The sequence below is a fragment of the Phacochoerus africanus genome, chromosome 4 (assembly GCF_016906955.1).
Source record: "Phacochoerus africanus isolate WHEZ1 chromosome 4, ROS_Pafr_v1, whole genome shotgun sequence".
Taxonomy (NCBI): domain Eukaryota; kingdom Metazoa; phylum Chordata; class Mammalia; order Artiodactyla; family Suidae; genus Phacochoerus; species Phacochoerus africanus.
In genome coordinates this window covers 134,097,426-134,117,899 of record NC_062547.1, presented here as the reverse complement: position 1 = coordinate 134,117,899, position 20,474 = coordinate 134,097,426, and the positions used below count along the sequence as shown (strand labels likewise).

At 38.9% G+C, this 20,474-nt stretch overlaps 1 protein-coding gene across 1 annotated transcript in view; it reads left to right on the top strand.

Moving 5' to 3' along the window:
* Window positions 1–20,474, top strand: part of MEIKIN (meiotic kinetochore factor) — a 94,249-nt gene that overhangs the window by 58,649 nt on the left and 15,126 nt on the right. The window contains exons 9-10 of the mRNA XM_047774739.1: window positions 8,537–8,617; window positions 11,227–11,346. Of these exons, the coding sequence (XP_047630695.1) occupies window positions 8,537–8,617; window positions 11,227–11,346 (201 nt within the window). The remainder of the gene's footprint in view (window positions 1–8,536; window positions 8,618–11,226; window positions 11,347–20,474) is intronic.

Below are 20,474 nucleotides of genomic sequence, written 5' to 3'. Positions count from 1 at the left end.
TAAAGGGGACCAGGAGTTTCCACTGTGGTGCAAAGGGATCAGCGGTGTCTTGGGAGCACTGGGACGCAGGTTGGATCCCTGGCCCAGCACAGGGGGTTAAGGATCTGGCATTGCTGCAGCTGCAGGTCAGATCTTATTCCTGGCCCAGGAACTGCATATTTGCTACAGGGCAGCCAAAAAAAGGGGGAAGGGACCAGATGGCTTCGCTGGTGAATTCTACCAAATATTTAAAGAAGAACTAGTACTAGTCCTTCTCAAACTCTTTTAAAAAGTTGAAGAAGAACACTTCCAAATTCATTTTGTGAAGCCAGCATTATCATAATAATAAATCCAGATTAGGACTTTGAACAAAAAGAAAATTACAGGCCAATATCCCTAATGAACATGGACGTAAAAATCCTCGACAAAATACTAAGCAGGAGTTCCCATCGTGGCGCAATGGTTAACGAATCCAACTAGGAGCCATGAGGTTGTGGGTTTGATCCCTGCCCTTGCTCAGTGGGTTAACGATCCACTGTTGCTGTGGCTGTGGCGTGAGCTGGCAGCTACAGCTCCGATTAGACCCCTAGCCTGGGAAACTCCATATGCTGCAGTAGCGGCCCAAGAAATGGCAAAAAAAAAAAAAATACTGAGCAAATTCAAGGACTCATTAAAATGGAACTCAAGAAATCAGGCTCCCTGATTTCAGGCTAAACTACAAAGCTACAGTAAAATTAACCATTGTGGCTCAGTGGTAACAAGCCCAACTAGTATCCCTGAGGATGCAGGTTCAATCCCTGGCCTTACACAGTGGGTTAAGGATCCAATGTTGTGACGAGCTATGGTATAGGATGCAGACATGGCTTGGATCCTGTATTGCTGTGCCTGTGGCGTAGGCTGACAGCTGTGGCTCCAATTCGAGCCCTCTAGCCATGGAACGTCCATATGCCTCATGTGTGGCGCTATAAACCAAAAAAAAGAAAAGCTACAGTAATCAAAACAGTATGGTACTGGCACAAAAACAGAAATATTGATCAGTGGAACGTAATAGAATTAAACCTAAGAACTAATGGTCAATTAATCTATGACAAAGGAGGCAAAAATATACAATGGAGGAGAGACAGTCTCTTCAATACGTGGAGCTGGGAAAACTAGACAGCTACATGTAAAAGAATGAAATTAGAGCATTCTCTAACGCCTTACACAAAAATAAGTTCAGAATGGATAAATGACCTAAATGTAAGACTAGATACTATAAAACTCCTAGAAGAAAACATAAACAGAACTCTTTGACACAAATCATAGTAACATCTTTTTTTATCCACCTACTAGAGTAATGAAAATAAAAACAAAAGTAAAAGAATAGGACCTAATTAAACTTAAAATTTTTTTGCACAAAGGAAACTTAAAAAAATGGAGAAACAACCCACTCAGTGGGAGAAGAATCTTTGCAAACAAGCAACTGATGAGGGATTAATCTCCAAATATACAAACATCTCATAGTTCCTGTCGTGACTCAGGGGTAATGAACCTGAATAATATCTATGGGGGATGTGGGTTCGATCCCTGCCCTCGATCAGTGGTTTAAGGATCTGGTATTGCTGTGAGCTATGGTGTAGGTCGTAGATGAGGCTCAGATCTGGCATTTCTATGGCTGTGGTGTAGGCCAGCAGCTGTAGCTCTGATGGGACCCCTAGCCTGGGAACTTCCATATGCCATGGGTGCAGCCCTGAAAAAATATATACACATATTTTTGATGTTTGTATACACACACACACACAAATATCTCATGCAGCCTTTTTTATGTAAAAAAAAATCCAATCAAAAAATGAGCAGAAGGTCTAAATAGACATTTCTCCAAAGAAGATATACAGATGGCCACACACACACACACGAAAGTATGCTCAACATCACTAATTATTAGAGAAATGCAAATCAAAACTACTACGAGGTATCAGCTTACACCAGTCAGAATGGCTGTCATCAAAAAGTCTACAAACAGGGAGTTCCCATTATGGCTCAGCAGTAACAAAGCTGACTGGTATCCCTGAGGATGTGGGTTCGATTGCTGGCCTCGTGGAGTGGGTTAAAGGATCGGGCGTTGCTGTGAGCTGTGGTGTAGGATGAAGACATGGCTTGGATCTGGGGTTGCTGTGACTGTGGTGTAGGCTGACAGCTGCAGCTCGGACTCAACCCCTAGCCTGGGAACATCCATATGTGGCCCTAAAAAGAAAAAAAAAAGTCTACAAACAATAAATGCAGGAGAGGGTATGGAGAAAAGGGAACCTTCCTACACTGTTAGCGGGAATGTAAATTGGTGCGATTACTATGGAGAAAAGTATGGAAGTTCCTTTAAAAACTAAATACAGGAGTTCTTCATGCAGTTCAGTGGGTTAAAAACTGGACCTGGTGTCCATAAGGATGTGGGTTTGATCCCTGGCCTCACTCAGTGGGTGAAGGGTCTGGTGTTGCAGATTAACAGATTATCATACTGTTATATTGTTATAATGTTGGTGATGATATAGAAAAATGGGAACCTTCAAACATCCTGGTGTGAGTATAGCTGATTTGTAAAACAATTTGGCTGTTCTTCAAAATTTTATAAACATGGAGTTACCACAGGACTCAGCAGTTCTCCTCTTGGGTTTATACCCAAGAGAAATAAAAGCATACATCCTCATGAAAACTTAATACATAAATGTTCTTGGCAGCATTTATTTTTTCAAAAAAATTTAATTGAAGTATAGTTGATTTACAGTGTTGTGTAAATTTCTGCTATATAGCAAAGTAACTCAGTTATACATATGTATACATTTTTAAATATTTTTTTCTATTATGGTTTATCAAAGGATATTGAATGTAGTGCACTGTGCTCTACAGTAGACCTTGTTGTTTATCATTTCAATATATAATAGTTTGTGTCTGCTAACCCCAAACTCCCAGTCTACTTCACTCCCCACCTTCCCCTTGGCAACCACAATTATGCTCTTTATGTCTGTGACTCTGTTTCTGTTTCACAGATCAGTTTATTTGTGCTATATTTTAGATTCCACATGTAAATGAAATCATATGGTATTTGTCTTTCTTTTTCTTTTTCTTTTTGCTTTTTAGGGGCCACACCTGCAGCACATGGAAGTTCCCAGGCTAGGGGTTGAATCTGAGCTGCAGCTGCTGGCCTATGCCACAGCCACAGCAATGCAGGATTTGAGCCAGGTTTTTAACTTGCACCACAGCTCATGGCAACGCCAGATCCTAAACCCACTGAGCAAGGCCAGGGATCAAACCCATATCCTCATGGATCCTAGTTGGATTCGTTACAGTTGAGCCATGACAGGAACTCATGTCTTTCTTTTTCTGATTTACTTCACTTAGTATGATAATCTCTAGGTCCACCCATATTGCTGCAAATGGCATTATTTCATTCTTTTTTATAGCTGAGAAGTATTCCATTGTACATGCTTACCACATCTTCTTTATCCATTCATCTGTCCATGGAAATTTAGGTTGTTTCCAGGTCTTGGCTATGGTGAATATTGCTGTTATGAGCATAGGGTATATGTGTATTGTTGAGTTATGGTTTTGTCCAGATGTATGTCCAGAACTGGAATTGCCGGATCGTAGGGTAATTCTATTTTTAGTTTTTTGAAGAATCTCCAACTAAGTTGCTGTACCAACTTACATTCATTCCCACCAACAGTGTAGGAGGGTTCTCTTTTCTCCCCATCCTCTCCAGCGTTTGTTTTTGGGGGCTGTTTAATGATGGCCGTTCTGACTGGTGTGAGGTGATAGGAGCCTCATTGTAGTTTTGATTTGCATTTTTATAATAACTAGTGATTTTGAGCACCTTTTCATGTGCCTGTTGACCATCTGTACTTCTTCTTTGGAGAAATGTCTATTCAGGTCTTTGCAGAATTTTCTCTTAATAGCCAAAGATGGAAACAGCCTCAATGTCCATTTCCTGATGTATGGATAAGTATAATGCAGTATATCCATACGATAGAATGCTATTGGCATTAAAAACCAATGAAGCACTGATACATGCTAGAACTTGGTTGAACCTTGAAAAATATTATGCAGTGCAAAGGAAGCCAGTCACGAAAAACCAATTATTACATGGTTCCACGATTCGTAAGAAATATTCAGGCTAGGCAAATATATAGACAGACATATATTAGTGGTTACTTAAGACTAGTGGGGACAGAATGGAAGTTGACTGCTTTTATGGTTTTGAGGTTTCTTTTAGGAGGGATAGAATGTTCTAAAATGGGCCACTTAGGAGGAGAAAGGGATAAGAAGTAAGTATAATGATGGATGGTGATACATAAGGAAGGAATAATACAGGAGAAAGATCATGGATGAAGATACCATGAAAAGAAGATTAACATGGTAGGATCAGAAAGTTGGAGATTTCAATGATGAAGTTTATTTCATGAAGGTAATTGAGCAGGGGTTGGAAGGATATCAGAAGCTACTTGAATGGCGATTTTGTACTTTCTGTTGATGGCAAGGGCTAAGTTTGATCATAGTGTGACCGAAATGGCGTTAGGGGAAAAGGTTATTGGAAATGCAGAGGTCAAGCAACCGAGAGGCCTGTTGATTGGCTGATTATCCACTTGGATGATAAAATTGCTGGGGATGACAGGAGTGAGAGAAAAGGCTGTATGCAAAGTGTGAAATTATCAGCGGAAGAAAGGAGTCAGTAGATGCCAGTTTTTACCTCACTCTTTGCTTCATACCATTGTTCTTTCCTTTCCTTGGAATATACCTTACTGCTTCCTTCCTCTCCCCTTTCTCTGTCATCCTTCTAATCCGCTTACCCCCAACTCAAAATCTTGTCTTTCTTTCAGGACTCAACTTGCAGATTGAATCTCATCAGTTAGGTTGATTGATTTAAACTTGGAATATTATTATAAACACATCTTGAAAGCATAAGAAAAGTCATATAACTTAGGACAAGCAGTCACTGAACAGTCTGCAGCTTTCAGTGCAGGGACTAGTTGGTAGAGCAATACACTTTTTTGTAGTTGCAGCTCCCTAATGTCTTAGAAAGGACCTTTTCTTTCTTAAATGAAGATTATTGCACAACAAAAACACCTATATAAATATATTTAATGTTTTCTCTAAAATTTAGTATTTTTAAAAAGTGTTAAATAAATAGATGTTATCATTTGTTTTCTTTTCACACAACACTGGGAGATGTTACCTTGAATGCGGTAGGGCAATTTTTTGAGCTGAATATATTTCAAACTATTTTGTCTTTTTGTTTGTTTGTTTGTTTGTTTTTGTCTTTTTAGGACTGCACCCGAAGCACATGGAGGTTCCCGGGCCAGGGGTCTAATTGGAGCTGTAGCCACCGGCCTACGCCACAGCCACAGCAATGCCAGATCCGAGCCATGTCTGTGACCTACACCACAGCTCATGGCAACGCTGGATCCTTAACCCAATGAGTGAGGCCAGGGATTGAACCCGCCATCATATGGTTCCTAGTCGGTTTCGTTTCTGCTGCACCATGATGGAAACTCCTATTTTGTCTTTTTTTAAAAATGTTTATTATAGTTGGTTTATAATGTTCTGTCAATTTCTGCTGTACAGAAAAGTGACCCAGTTATACATATATATACATAATTTTTTTTCACATTATCCTCCATCGTGTTCCATCACAAGTGATCAGATATAGTTCCCTGGGCTGTACAGCAGAATCACAATGCTTATCCATTCCAAATGCAATAGTTTGCATCTACTAACCCCAAACTCCAAGTCCATCCCAATCCCTCTTCCCTCCCTTTTGGCAACTACAGGTCTGTTCTCCATGTCCATGAGTTTATTTCTTTCCTATAGATAAATTCATTTGTGCCATATATTAGATTCCAAATGTAAGTGATATCATACAGTATTTGTCTTTCTCCTTCTGACTCTTCACTTAGTATGAGAATCTCTAATTCCATCCATGTTGCTGCAAATAGCGTTATTTTTTATGGCTGAGCAATATTCCATTGTGTATATGCACCACATCTTCTTAATCCATTCATCTGTCCTTGGACATTTAGGTTGTTTCCATGTTTTGGCTACTGTGAATAGTGCTGCAATGAACATAGGGGTGCATGTATCTTTTTTTTTTTTTGTCTTTTGTCTTTTTTGTTGTTGTTGTTGCTATTTCTTGGGCTGCTCCCGAGGCATATGGAGGTTCCCAGGCTAGGGGTCGAATCGGAGCTGTAGCCACCGGCCCAGGCCAGAGCCACAGCAACGCGGGATCCGAGCCGCATCTGCAACCTACACCACAGCTCACGGCAACGCCGGATCGTTAACCCACTGAGCAAGGGCAGGGACCGAACCCGCAACCTCATGGTTCCTAGTCGGATTCATTAACCACTGCGCCACGACGGGAACTCCGCATGTATCTTTTTTAATGAAAGCTTTGAGTATATGCTCAGGAATGGGGTTGTTGGATCATATGGTAGTTCTATATTTAGTTTTCTGAGGTATCTCCATATTGTTTTCCATAGTGGTTGTACCAATTCACATTCCCACCAACAGTCATTTTGTCTTTTAACAGAGTTTTTCCTTAAATATGTAGAAAACCTTACATTTTTAAGAATAATTTTTAGCTTTTAAGTTTAAAACTTTATTTCAAGTTGAGGGAATAATAGAAATATATATATTCCATTTAAATTATAGCAATTACAATACACATACATATAACAATATAAATAGGACATCTGAGAGGTGCTACAAATGTCTTTATAGCACTGTGTAATGTGTTTTATGATTGTAAATTTGTTTTAGCCTGAAAAAGATCCTAAAGCTAGAGATAAAAATTTTCAAACAAAGTTAAGTTCTTGTCATCTAAACATCAAGCCTCCATCATCTTTCCAGTGGAAAGATGTTGTGGAAAACAGTGCAGTTAAATCAGGTGCCAAAGTTTTGCTGCCTCAGCCCCTCAAACTTGTATTGGTAAGCACTAGCATTTTATTAACTAATTCTTGAAAAGACTATAAAAAGAAAATGTACTTATTGGAAAAATACACATAATTTCTTAACAAATCTAGGAAAAAATACAGAGAAGCTATACACTTACAGCTGTATACAGGCAGGTGTTTTTTGTTTTGTATTTTTGTTTTTTGTTTTTTTGTTTTTGGCTGCCCTCATGTCCTGTGGAAGTTTCCAGACCAGAGATTGAACTTGTGCCACAGCAGTGACCTGAGCTACTGCAGTGGCAATGCCAGATCCTTAATCCACTGTGCCATAAGAGCAGTCCCAGGCAAGAGTTTTTCAAATGGACTGACAATTGACAGTTGTGTCATTGGGACCACTGGTAGGAGGATATTCAAGCAGAATTAAGTCAAGTGGCATACTGGAGGGGTTAATACTTGAGAAAGGAAAGCAGGAAGGAAGCGGGATTGGGCTGGAATAGCTCAACCTTCAATGCAGATCTGACAGAAGCTGGGGAGATCTGGAACAAAGATTGCTCAGTAAAGGAATACTGTTGGGATGCTATGCTGAGATGTTGGCTGAATCTTGCCCAAGAAGTTGATGGCCTCAACTTGTAGGGTGAAGCATATTATAAAGATGTTTCGGCTGGGAGCTACTTGCAGTGAAATAACATGTTTTTTGTTCAAGGACATCTGAGCAGAGCACCTCTGTGCTTGCCACAATGGTAATTATAGCTGTCATTGGGCATCTCCTACCTCCTGGCATCCTAGGTTCTCTTTACAAGTACTATTTGTTACCTTTGCCTGGAAATCCCTAGGGTAGAATAACCCCCATTTTTCAGATGAAGAAATTAGAAGATTATGTACCCTGGAGTTCCAGTTGTGGCTCAGCGGGTTAAGAACCTGACTGGTATCCATGAGGATGTGAGTTTGATCCCCAGCCTCGCTCACTGGGTTAACGATCCCATGTTGCTGTAAGCTGCAGGGCAAGTCGTAAATGTGGCTGGGATCTGGTGTTGCTGTGGCAGTGGTGTAGTCCAGCAGCTACATTTCCAATTCAACCCTTAGCCTGGGAACTTTCATATGCATGGGAGCAGCCCTAAAACGACAAAAAAAAAATTTTTAAAGCTTATATGCCTAATAAATAAGAGAACTAACATATTTAGTGTACTAGATAAATATATCCATAAAATTTTTTGAACAAAATTTTCCTAATGAATATTCCAGCATATATCTTGAACAAGTAGTTTAAGAAAGTTTATCCAGAAAGAAAAGAAAGCGTGCAAGAAAGAAAAGAGGAGAGAAAGAAAAAAGAACTATAACACAACTTCCCTATGATGTTCTAGTTTTGAGTTTGGGTTCCAGACTTGGCAGCATATAATGACACCATTCAAAGCGATTTATTAGTTATACCACATAGAGTTATCTTGGAAGTTGTTTGACCTAGCTCAAGGCAGAAAATTCTTTAGTTACCTGTCTAGTAGTTTAAAATTTAATTAACAGATTAAAACTTTATTACTGTTAAACATTATGATCTAGTATGCTATTTTAAATTTTTTGTTTTTACTGCATTAAAGTAATTTATATTTTCTGTATTCAATCCCCTATTTCACAAAATATACTAAAAGAATACAAATTCCAGTACTTCTGATAAGAAAAGCAGAGGCCTGTTAACAAGTACTCCATCTTCCCAAACAGCTGGTTTAGCGGTGAGTATCATCAGCATTTGGCATGTGTCGTGTCTATTTTCTGGCTCCCCACTCTCCTCATTATTCTGTTTCTGTAAGACCAGGGGAATATGCACATAGACTATAATGTCTTTATTTTCTGTTGCATAAATATACTTTCACCTGAAGTACTCTCTATGCTGCTATATATGAAAGAGATTATAATACTACACTACCAACTAAACATGTTAGTTCTCTAAATCATTAGGTATGCAGTCTTTTTTATTTTACTTTAAAAAATTTTTATACTACAGTCTAACTTAAGAACATTGTTCATAATCCCATTAGCAGTCACTTATCATTCTTCCCATCTCATCCTCCAGGTCTGGGAGACTAATCTACTCTCTGTCTCTTTTCATGTTTGTGGTCAGTTCATATAAGTGGTATCAGATAATATGTGCCCTTTTGTTTCTGGCTGCTTTCACTTCTAATATTTTGAAAGATTCATCCATGTTAGAGTGTCTGTCAGTACTTTGTTCCCTATTTATGACTGAATAATATCCTGTTGTAAGGATAGACCACATTCTGTTTACTAATTCATCAGTTCATGGGCATTTGGATGAACGATAGTGCTATGAATGTTCATTTACAAGTCTTTCTGGATGTGTTTTCAGTTTTCTTGGGTATATACATAGAAGTGGAAGTAGACGTAATGGGTTACATGGTAACTGTATGTTTAACACTTTTGGTAATGGACTTTAAAAAAAACTTTATTGAGGTACAATTCACCTATTTAGGGAATAAAACTCAGTGGTTTTTAGTATATTCACAAATGTGTGCCATCATCACCCGAGTCAATTTTAGAACATTTTTATGACCTTAAAAAGAAACCACATACCCTTTAACCATTACTATTATCCCCTTATTCCCACTGACTGGCCCCAAGCAACCACTAATCTACATTCTGTCTCTATAGATTTCCTGGACATTTTAAATAAATAAAATCATGTAATACATAGTCTTTTGTGACTAACTTCTTTTACCTACCATAATATTTTCAAAGTTCATCCATATTTTAGAATGTATGACTACTTCTTTCCTTTTCATGGCCAAATAATCTTCTGTTATGTTTGTGGTCATTTGGGATATTTCTGCCTTTGGGCTATTATGAATAATGCTGTTTTAAACAGCATTTTGTGTGGATATATATTTTAATTTCTCTTGAGTATATACATAGCAGTAAAATTGCAAGGTTATATGGTAACTCTATGGTTAATCATTAGAGAAATTGCTAGACTGTTTTCCAAAGTAGTTGAACAATTTTACATTCCCAGCAGCAGTGTGTGAATGTTCTGCTTTGTCTATATTCTCACCAACACTTAACCATCATCCATCTTTTTGGATGTGAAGTATTATCTCATTGTGATTTTGCACTTGAGCTTCTTGACCCTTTCTGTATCCTCTTTTGAGAAATGATTGCTCAGCTCCTTTGCCCATTTAAAAATTAGCTTTTTATTGAGTTGTAAGTGTTCTTTATATGTTCTAGACACTAAATCCTTATCAGATAAATTATTTATTTTCTCTCATCCTGTGGCTGAATGCCAGTGTCTTTTAATAAATAAACATACTTTTGAGAACACTTAATGCTTTGACACTTTAAAGTCTATGTTTTGTTAGCAAATGAGTCTGAGACTAATTGCCCCTTGGTTCATTCTACAGCTTGCTGCCACCAAATGAGGCATATAGATTCCCCTCAATTTCAAGCTCTCTTTCCTTGATTGACTTGGCTGAAAGGAGGCCAGTTGACTCAAGGACTTTGGGAGATTTTCATTTTTCCAGAGTCTTACTTTAATATGTACTTTCCCAACAGTGCTTCAAGATACACATGGTTAGGCCAGAAGTTGTTCTGTCCTCCTGTAAGGAAGAAGAGCTAGGCAAGGGCAGATACATCCCACTCCCCACCCAGGACAGCTGATAATTCATTCTGAGCAGACATATGTGTGTGTAGCCTAGGTTCAGGCCACATGACTCTAGTCAGATCTAGTTGTTCAACATGACAAAGCTTGTTGGAGTCCCAACCTAAAGAATATGAATCATGACTTCATTTTTAAGTATTTTGAATTTAATGTAGAAATATGTGGTAATTAAAGTAACTTGATAATGATATGGATATGGTGCTCAGGAAAGAGAGAGAGATTTTTAAATCTCTGGTGTTCAGTTGGTAGGCACAAAGAAAGCAAGGGCGAAACCAAAGCAGAGGCACTGGGAAAGGCCGACAGTTAAGGGAAGAGCAGGAGAAAACGTTCCATGAAGTGTAGTTGCTGCATAGATGAATTTCACTTAGTAGGCAGTTAATATATATAAATTAAATGATATTTTAACAAACAAAAATTCCTACTTAAAAAATAATTTTAAGGTTACAGTCTTGAATTCTTCTTTATAGATGTATTTGTTCCCAGTTAAACATACATTTTTTGAAGAAGTATTTCTAAATATCAGTAATTGTCTTTATTCTGATAAAATTTTTCTTGTGACAAGTTCACAAGAAAATCCTTCTGTTGAGAAAGTAATTCACCTTTATTTTAATTACTTAAAAATAATTACTTTTGCAACATTTAACTTTTACAAAAGAGTAATATATTCTCTTATAGATTGATTTATCCTCAGTACAAAAACCATCTTTTGAAGAACTGTTTCCAAATGTCAGCAATTATGTTAATTCAAATGAAATTGTGCCTGTGTCAAGTTTGCAAGAAAATTCTTCAAATGAGGTAGTGTTTTCAAATTTTCCTTCAATTACTAAAAGAAATGATTACTATTATATTGGATACCTTGTATATAAGGTACTTTAAGAAATCTGTAGCTTAGTTGAGGCTGATATCATCGACTTTTGGAGTCAGATACAGTTATAATTCCAAATAAAGGATACTAGGCTGACATACCCAAAACACTTTGCATCTTCAGAACCTGGGGATGTTACACAACTAGAAGAAACAGTAGTATTCTACTTTGATCCAAAACTCCGTTTTTTGTCTGTTCATATGGATTGTGGTCATCAACCTTGTTGTGTTGGAGTTAATATATGGAAGGACTATGCTCCACTAGTAAAGGACACACAAAACTCATGATTCTAAGAGGGAGGGATGGGAGTAGAGAGAGAGGATGACTGGAAAAGAGAGAACAGAAGAGAGAAGGAGGGGCAGGATCAAGATGGCAGAGGGGTAAGACGCAGCACTCACCTTCACCCACAAACACATTAAAAAAAACACATCTGCATGTAGAACAGTTCACACAGAACATCTACTGAACACTGGCAGAAGATCTTAAACCTCCAAAAAGGGCAAGAAACCCTCTATATAATTGGATAGAACAAAAGGGAAAAAAAAGAGAAGAAAAAAAAAACTAATACGGACAGAACCAGCACTCCAGAGACAGAGCTGTGAAAGAGGAAAGGAGGGAGGCCGGCTAACTGATGGGGAGATCAGCCAGGACTGAGGAGGAACCCCAAAGCCTCAGAGAAAAACCACAGTAGCCCGACTGAGGAGGGCAAAGCAGAGAGAGCAGAATAGACCGTCAGTACCACAGCCCAGAACACCAGAGTCTGAGACACTTGAGCAGGGTCCAGACTCTAAGACTCAGGCTTTGGAGGTAAATTCTGGGGAGAGGGGACTAGAATTGGCTGTGTGGAGACAACTTGAGGGCTAGGGAGTGGCGCACCACAGCTGAGGAAGCACGGGAGGAGGCATGGGTCTGCAGGAGGAGCAAGGCGCCATTGTTGGGGAGGGTGAGAGGAGGAGGGATAGGAACACCTTAGGAATATCTTTCTGTGCCCACACTAGGGCTCTCAGGTGGCAGGGCACTTCTTACGCAGGCAATGAACAGCAAGGGCAAACAGCTGTAGCCATCTCAGATTCCAGAGGTGGGTGTGGCCGGCTATCACTAGGGGTCTGTGGACAGTCACCACCTGTGGCCCTGGTCACCTCAGGGTTTGCCACAACAGAGGGCACTGCAGTCGAGCACCACCCATTGCCCTCACTACCCTGGGAATTCACTCACCCCGCTGTTCCCACTGCCAAAGGCTCTGGGTGCCACCTATACCTCCTTGAGGGTTACTGCCACTTCTCAGGGCCCTGCAACCTGGCACTGGCTACAGGCCCTGCCCATTGCCTCCATCTCCCTGGAAACAAGCACAGGATGTACACTGGCATACCCCCTTTTAAGGGGATAACAGCCTGCACACCCTGAAGAAAGAGACAGCAAGCATCCAAACCAAAAGCAGCTCTCATGCCACAAAGAATAGTAAGCCCTCACAAGCTACCCAGGGGTTTTTTATGCAAGAGCATATAAATAGTCCTCTAAGACTACAGCAGATAGTTGTCTTCCCTAAATTCACTGAATAAGAAAAATATAAGCAAAATGAAGATGCTCAGGAGCCAACCCCAGTTAAAAGGACAGGAGAATTCCCTTGAAGGAGCAACCAATGAAACAGACTTTTGCAGTCTAACAGACAGAGTTCAAAATGGAGGTAGTGAAAATACTGAAGGAATTCAGAGCAGATTTCTTTCCCATTTCTTCCTGGCTTAGTCTTTCTTGGAAGATTGTATCTTCTCAGAATTTGTCTATTTCTTCTAGGTTGTCCTCTTTTTTTTTGGCTTTTTAGGGCCACACTAGTGGCATGTTGAGGTTCCCACGGTAGGGGTCTAGTCGGAGGTGATGCTGCCAGCCTACACCACAGCCACAGCAATGCCAGATCCGAGCCGCATCTGTGAACTACACCACAGCTCACGGCAATGCCGGATCCTTAATCCACTGAGTGAGGCCAGGGATCAAATCCAGAACCTCATCATTCCTAGGTTGTCCATTTTATTGGCATATAGTTGCTTGTAGTAGTCTCTTATATTCCTTTGTATTTCTGTGATGTCTGTTGTAACTTCCCTTTTTCATTTCTAATTTTATTTTATTTTTGTTTTTTAGGGCCCTCCCATGGCACATGAGAGTTCCAGGCCAGGGGTCGAATCAGAGCTGCTGCTGCTGGCCTACACCACAGCCGTAGCAATGCCAGATATGAGCCATGTTTGTGACCTACAGCACAGCTCATGGCAACAATAGATCCTTAACACACTGAGTAGGGCCAGGAATTGAACACGCATCCTCATGGATACTAGTTGGGTTCATTACTGCTGAGCCACAATGGGAACTCCTTAATTTCTAATTTTATTGATTTGATTCCTGTCTCTTTTTTTTTCTTGATCAATCTATCTTAAGGTTTATCAATTTTGTTGGTCTTTTCATAGAACCAGCTCTTAGTTTCATTGATCATTTCTATTGATTTCTTCTTTTCTATTTCATTATTTCAGCTATGATCTTTATGAGTTCTTTCATTCAGTTCACTTTGGGTTTTGTTTGTTCTTCTTCTTCTTGTTTTAGGTGTACGTTTAAGTTTTTTATTTGAGATTTTTCTTGTTTCCTGAGGTAAGCTTGTATTGCTATAAACTTCCCTCTTAGAACTACTTTTGACACATCCCATAGGTTTTGGATTGTGTGTTTTCATTGTCATTTGTCTCTAGGTATTTTTTAATTGCCTCTTTGATTTCTTCAATGATCCAGTGGTAGTGTAGTAGCATATTGTTTAGTCTCCACGTGTTTGTGTTTTTAGCAGTTTTTTTTTCAATCATTGATTTCTAGTTTTATAGAGTTGTGTTCAGAAAAGAAGCTTGATATGATTTTAGTTTTCTAAATTTACTGAGGGTTGATTTGTGGCCCAGAATGTGATCTGTCCTGGAGAATGTTCCATGTGTGCTTGAGAAGAATGTGTATTCTGCTACTTTTCAATGGAATATTCTTTAAATATCTATTCCGTCCATCTGGTCTAATGGATCATTTAAGACCTGTGTTTCCTTGTTGATTTTCTGTCTGAATCATCTGTTCCTTGATGTAACTGGGGTGCTAAAATTCCCTGCTATTATTGTGTTATTGTCTATTTCTCTTTTTAAGTCTGTTAGCAATTACCTTGTCTATTAAGATGCTCCTATGTTGGGTGCATATATGTTTACAATTGTTATATACTTCTTGGATTGATCCTTTGATAATTATGTAATGTCCTTTATCTGTCATAACATTCTTCATTTAAGGTCTATTTTATCTAAAATACTGCTACTCCAGCTTTTTTTTTTTTTTTTGTCTTTTTGCCTTTTCTAGGGCCACTCCTGCAGCATATGGAGGTTCCCAGGCTAGGGGTCTAATTGGAGCTGTAGCTGCTGGCCTGCACCAAAGCCATAGCAATGCAGGATCTGAGCCATGTCTGTGACCTACATCACAGCTCACAGCAACGCTGGATCCTTAACCCACTGAGCAAGGCCAGGGATCAAACCTGCAACCTCATGGTTCCTAGTTAGATTTGTAAACTACTGAGCCACGACGGGAACTCTGTCCAACTTTTTTTGATTTCTGTTTGCTGCTCCAGCTTTCTTTTGATTTTTGTTTGCATGGAATATCTTCTTCCATCCTCTATCAGTTTGTGTGTGTCCCTCAAACTGATATGGGTCTCTTGAAGACATCATATATGTGGGTCTTGTTTTTGTATCCGTTCAGCCAGTTTATGTCTTTTAGTTGGAACATTTAGTCCATTTACATTAATGGTAATTATTAATGTGAATGTTCCTATTGCCATTTTGTTAATTGTTTGGGGTTTTTTTTTTTTTTTTTGGTCTTTTTTCTTCTTTTCTTCTCTTGTGGTTTGATGAGTGTCTTTAATATTGTGTTTGGATTGCTTTTTCTTATTTGTGTGTGTGTCCAGTGTAGATTTTTGGTTTGCAGTTACCATGTGGTTTTGATATAGGAGTGTTTCAGATTGTTTTACATCGCTAGTCACTTAATTTGAAATACATTTCCAATATGCTGCATTTTTACCCTGCTCCTCTCACGATTTTTAGTTTCGGTATCATATTTATTTGTGGATGATTTTTTGCCTGTATGTTTGCCTTTACCAGGGAGCCTTCTCCATTGTAATTTTCTTGTTTCTAGTTGTGGGCTTTTCTTTCCCACCCGGAGTATTTTTTGTAAAGCTGGTTTAGTGTAGCTGAATTCTCTTAGCTTTTGCTTGTCTGAAAAGCTTTTGATTTCTCCTTCAAGTCTGAATGAGAGCCTTTCTGGGTAGAAGATTCTTGGTTGGAGTTTTCTTCCTTTCATCACTTTAATTATAGCATGCCGCTCCCTTCTGGCCTGTAGCTACTGCTGAAAAATTAGCTGATAACCTTACTGGGGTTAGCTTGTATGTTATTTATTACTTTTCCCTAGCTGCTTTCAACATTTTATCTTTGACTTTAATTTTGGTCAGTTTGATTAATATTAGTCTTAGGTGTTCTTCAGGTTGCTTTTATATGGTATTCATTGAGCTTCCTGGATTTGAGTGACCACTTCCTTTCAAATGTTAGAGAAGTTTTCAGCTATTATCTCTTCCAATATTTTCTTCAGTCCTTTCTCTCTCTCTTCTCCTTCTAGCACTCTTATAATGTGAATGTTGGTATTTTTAAAGTTGTCCCAGAGTTCTCTTAAACTGTCCTCATTTCTTTTCATTCTTTTTTCTTTATACTGTTCTGTGTCTTGTTTTCCATCAGTCTGTCTTCTGCCTTGCTTATTTGTTCTTCTGTCTCTTGTATTCTGCTATTGGCTCCTTCTAGTGAATTTTTTATTTTGGCTATTGTAATTTGAATCTCTGCTTGTTTAATCTTTAAATCTTCTATTACTTTGCTCAGCATTTCTTATAATTTATCAATCTTTGCCTCAGTTTTTTTCCGAGATCTTAGATCATCTTTTCGATCATTACTCTAAAGTCACTGTCATGGAGGTTGTTAATCTCCAGTTCACTTAGCTGTTTCTCCGGAGTTTTGCCTTATTTCTTCACTTCGCTCATATTTCCTTCTGTGTTTTCATTCTGTATGGCTTTTTGTGTGGTTTCCTTTTTGCTGGCTAGAGGGTTGTAGCCTCTTTTGCTTCTGGTATCTGCTCCCTTCTGGGTTAAGCTGATATAGGATCTTGCGGCAGGCTTCCTGATGGGAGGGACTGGTGTCTGCCCACTGGTAGGTAGAGCTGAGTCTTGTAGCTCTGATGGGCAAGGTTCAGTCTCTGGGTATGACTAGATATGGATGTGTGCCTAGAAGGACTTTAAGCAGTCTCTTTGCTGATGGTTGGGGCTGTGTTCCCTCACTATTGGCCTGGGGCTTCTCAGTCCTGATTGGTGGGGCTAGATTTTTTCCAAAATGGCAGCCTCCAGGGGAGTTCACACTGATCATTTTCCTGGGATGTCTGCCTCCAATGTCCTGCCCCCACAGTGAGCCACAGCTGCCACCTGCTTTCCCAGATCTTTCAAGACCCACAGGGAGGTCTCACATAGATTCTTACAGAGTTCCTGCTTTGCCCTGGGACCCAATGCATTTGAAACCTTGTGTGCACTTGCCCAGAGTGGAGTCTGTTTCCCCCAGTCCTGTGGAACTCCTGCATACAAGCCCTGCTGGTCTTCAACATCACATGCTCCTGGGACTCCTCCCACTTCTAGACCCCCAGACTGGGGAACCTGATGTGGGGTTTGGATCTCTAACTCCTTTGGGAGAGCTTCTGCATTATAGTTATTTTCCAGTCTGTGGGTTACCCCCTTGGTGGATATGATTTGGTTATATTATGAGAGCTCCCTTTCTACCATCGCACTGTGGCTTCTTTGCCTTTTGTGTAGAATATCTTTTTTGGTAGTTTTCAGTCTATTTTGTTGATAGTTGTTCAGCAGTTGCTTGTAATTTTGGTGTTTTTGTGAGAGAAGTTGAGCTTAAGTCCTTCTACTCCTGCATTTTGTCCCAGTCTTGAGGAAATCCCTTTCTCCTTTAGATGGCCATGTGGTGAAAGAGTTTGCTCCAGGTGACATACCCTTCCTCTGTCATATTAATTACTTACCTGTGTATTCATATTTAAGATTGTGAATCTAAAGAAGCTGATTGGACACTCTGGTTCCTGGGTAGAGCTTACCAACTGTGAAATTCATTGTATGATAATTTGGCCAAGCCTATTACTTGTATCAGTGACATTCGCTCTTTCCTTTTGGATGGCAGAAAGCAAAATCTTTCAGTGTCTTTCCTGGAGGGTAAATGCTTCTTAGGATTGAGAGTCTCAGCATCACTTATATTTGGTACAACACCTCCCCCTTCAACTTCTGGAAATTCCTCAGAGAGGAAACCATCTGTTATACCATTTTTGTAGAAAAATCCTCTAGTCTTTTGCTTGAGTTGGGGGAGAGCAGTTACAGGAAATAAGAGAGTAGATCTGGGAATCTGGCTTCTTTCTCTTTATATAAATATAGCGTTTATAAAAAGAGAGTACACATAGTTTAAGGAAAAAATTAATGAACACCCTCGTGTCTACGCACCATGTAGACAGTAAAATAGAACATAACAAATACTCAAATACTGTCCCCCCCAAAACCAAGGAGTCTCACTATGATTCCATTAACCCTCTCTCATAAGTAATAATTATCCTGAGATTTATCATTCATTCCTCTTTTATAATATTTTTTTAATTTTATTGACATATACTTGACTTACAATATTGTTAATTTCTCCTATACATCAAAGTGACTCAGTTATACATATGTATTCTTTTTTAAATTCTTTTCCATTGTGATTTATCCCAGGATATTGAATATAGTTCCTTATGCTGTACAGTAGGACCTTGTTGTTTGTCCATCCTGTATGTAATAGTTTGTCTCTGCTAATCCCAAACTCCCAGTCTTTTCCTCCCCTACCCCCCACCTTGGTAACCACCATGTTCTCTATATTTGTGCATCTGTTTCTGTTTCATAAATATGTTGATTTGTGTTGGATTTTTGATTCCACATACAAGTGATATCATATGGTATTTCTTTCTCTGACTGACTTCACTTAGTATGATAATCTCTAGATCTATCTGTCTTACTGCAAATGGCATTTTTCAGTTGTTTTCGATGGTTGAGTAATATTACAATACCACATCTTCATCCATTCATCTGTTGATGGATATTTAGGTTGTTTCCATGTCGTGACTATTGTAAATAGTGCTGCTATGAATGTAGGGGAGCATGTATTTTTTTGAATTATAGTTTTTCATATGCCAAGGAGTGGGATTGCTGGGTCATGTGGAAACTCATCTATTTTTAGTTTTTTGAGGAACCTCCCTTTTGTTGTCCATAGTGGCTGCACCAATTTACATTCCCACCAGTCGGGTAGGGGGGTTCTCTTTTCTCCAAATCCTCTCCAGCATTTGTTATTTGTAGGCTTTTTTATGATGGCCATGCTGACCAGTTCGAGGTGATACATCATTATAGTTTGGATTTACATTTTTCTGTTAATTAGCAGTGATTAGCATCTTTTCCTGTGCCCCTTTGGCCATTTGTATCCACTTTGGAGAAATGTTTATTTAGGTCTTCTGCCCATTTTTTGATTGGGTTATTTTTTTGTTACTGATTGTAGGAAGTGTTTGTAGATTTTGGAAGTTAAGCCTTTGTTGATCATATCATTTGCAAATACTTTCTCCCAGTCCATAGGTTGCCTTTTCACTTTGTTTATGATTTCCTTTGCTGTGCAAAAGTGTCTAAGTTCTATTAGATCCCTTCTTAAAAGTTTTGGTCTTACTTCTATTGCCTTGAGCGACTAACTTAAGAAGACATTGGTGTGATTTATGTCAGAGAATGTTTTGCCTATGTTCTCTTCTAGGGGTTTTACAGTTGTTGTGTGGTGTAAGAGTGTGTTCTAACTTCATTGATTTACATGTGGTTGTCCAACTTTCCCAAGACCACTTGCTGAAGAGACTGTGTTTTCCCCACTGTATGTTCTTGCCCTTTGTCAGAGATTAATTGTCCATAGATTTGTAGTTTCTTTTTCTTTTTAAAACCAGGATCTTTACTAAATCTTTCATTCCATGAGCATCATATATTTCCTGATTTATTTAGGTGCTCTTTAATATTTTTCAATAAACTTTTCATTTTAAGGAGAATGACCTTGCAGTTTTTTGTTAGACATATTCCTAGGTGCCTTGTATTATTTGATGCTACTGTGAATTATGTATTTTTATAATACATAACTTTCTAACTTTTTGTTTATGGAGTACATAAATAGAAATGATTTGTATGTATTTGTGCTTAACCAGAACCCTGCTAACTCCTATTAATGCTAATATATGTTTGTGGATTCTTTTGGATTTTCTGTGTAGACAGTCATATCATCTGTGAATAATAATAGTTTTGATTTTTCCATGTGAATTGTCCTATATTGTTCCATATAGCTGATAAGACCTCTAGAACAATATATTTCTTATTTAAGATCATAGGGGAAATTGTTTTAAAAGTTTCACTGTTAAGATTAAAGATTGTGCAACTGTGTTGTAGATAACTTGTACTAAGCAATATAACTTGTGGTAAGATGCAACTCAAAAAATTTTAGCAGCTAAAACAACAGAGGTTCATTTCTTGCTCATGCTGCATCTCCATTCACTTGACTTAAGGTTCTGCTCATTGTAGCTGATAGAGAAGCCTCCATCTTGAATATTGGTAGAAAGTATGCCAGTGGGCTCTGGAATGTCTTCTCACATTGGTAATTAAATATTCTGATCTGGAATTGACATTCATTACTTCTGCTCAAAACTCATTGGCCACAAATAGTCACATGGCCTTCCTGAACCAGAAGAGGGCCAGGAATTTAATTTTCTCCAAGAAAAAACAAAAATCAGGAGTTCCCGTCGTGGAGCAGTGGTTAACGAATCCGACTAGGAACCATGAGGTTGCGGGTTCAGTCCCTGCCCTTGCTCAGTGGGGTAACGATCCGGCGTTGCCGTGAGCTGTGGTGTAGGTTGCAGATGCGGCTCGGATCCCGCGTTGCTCTGG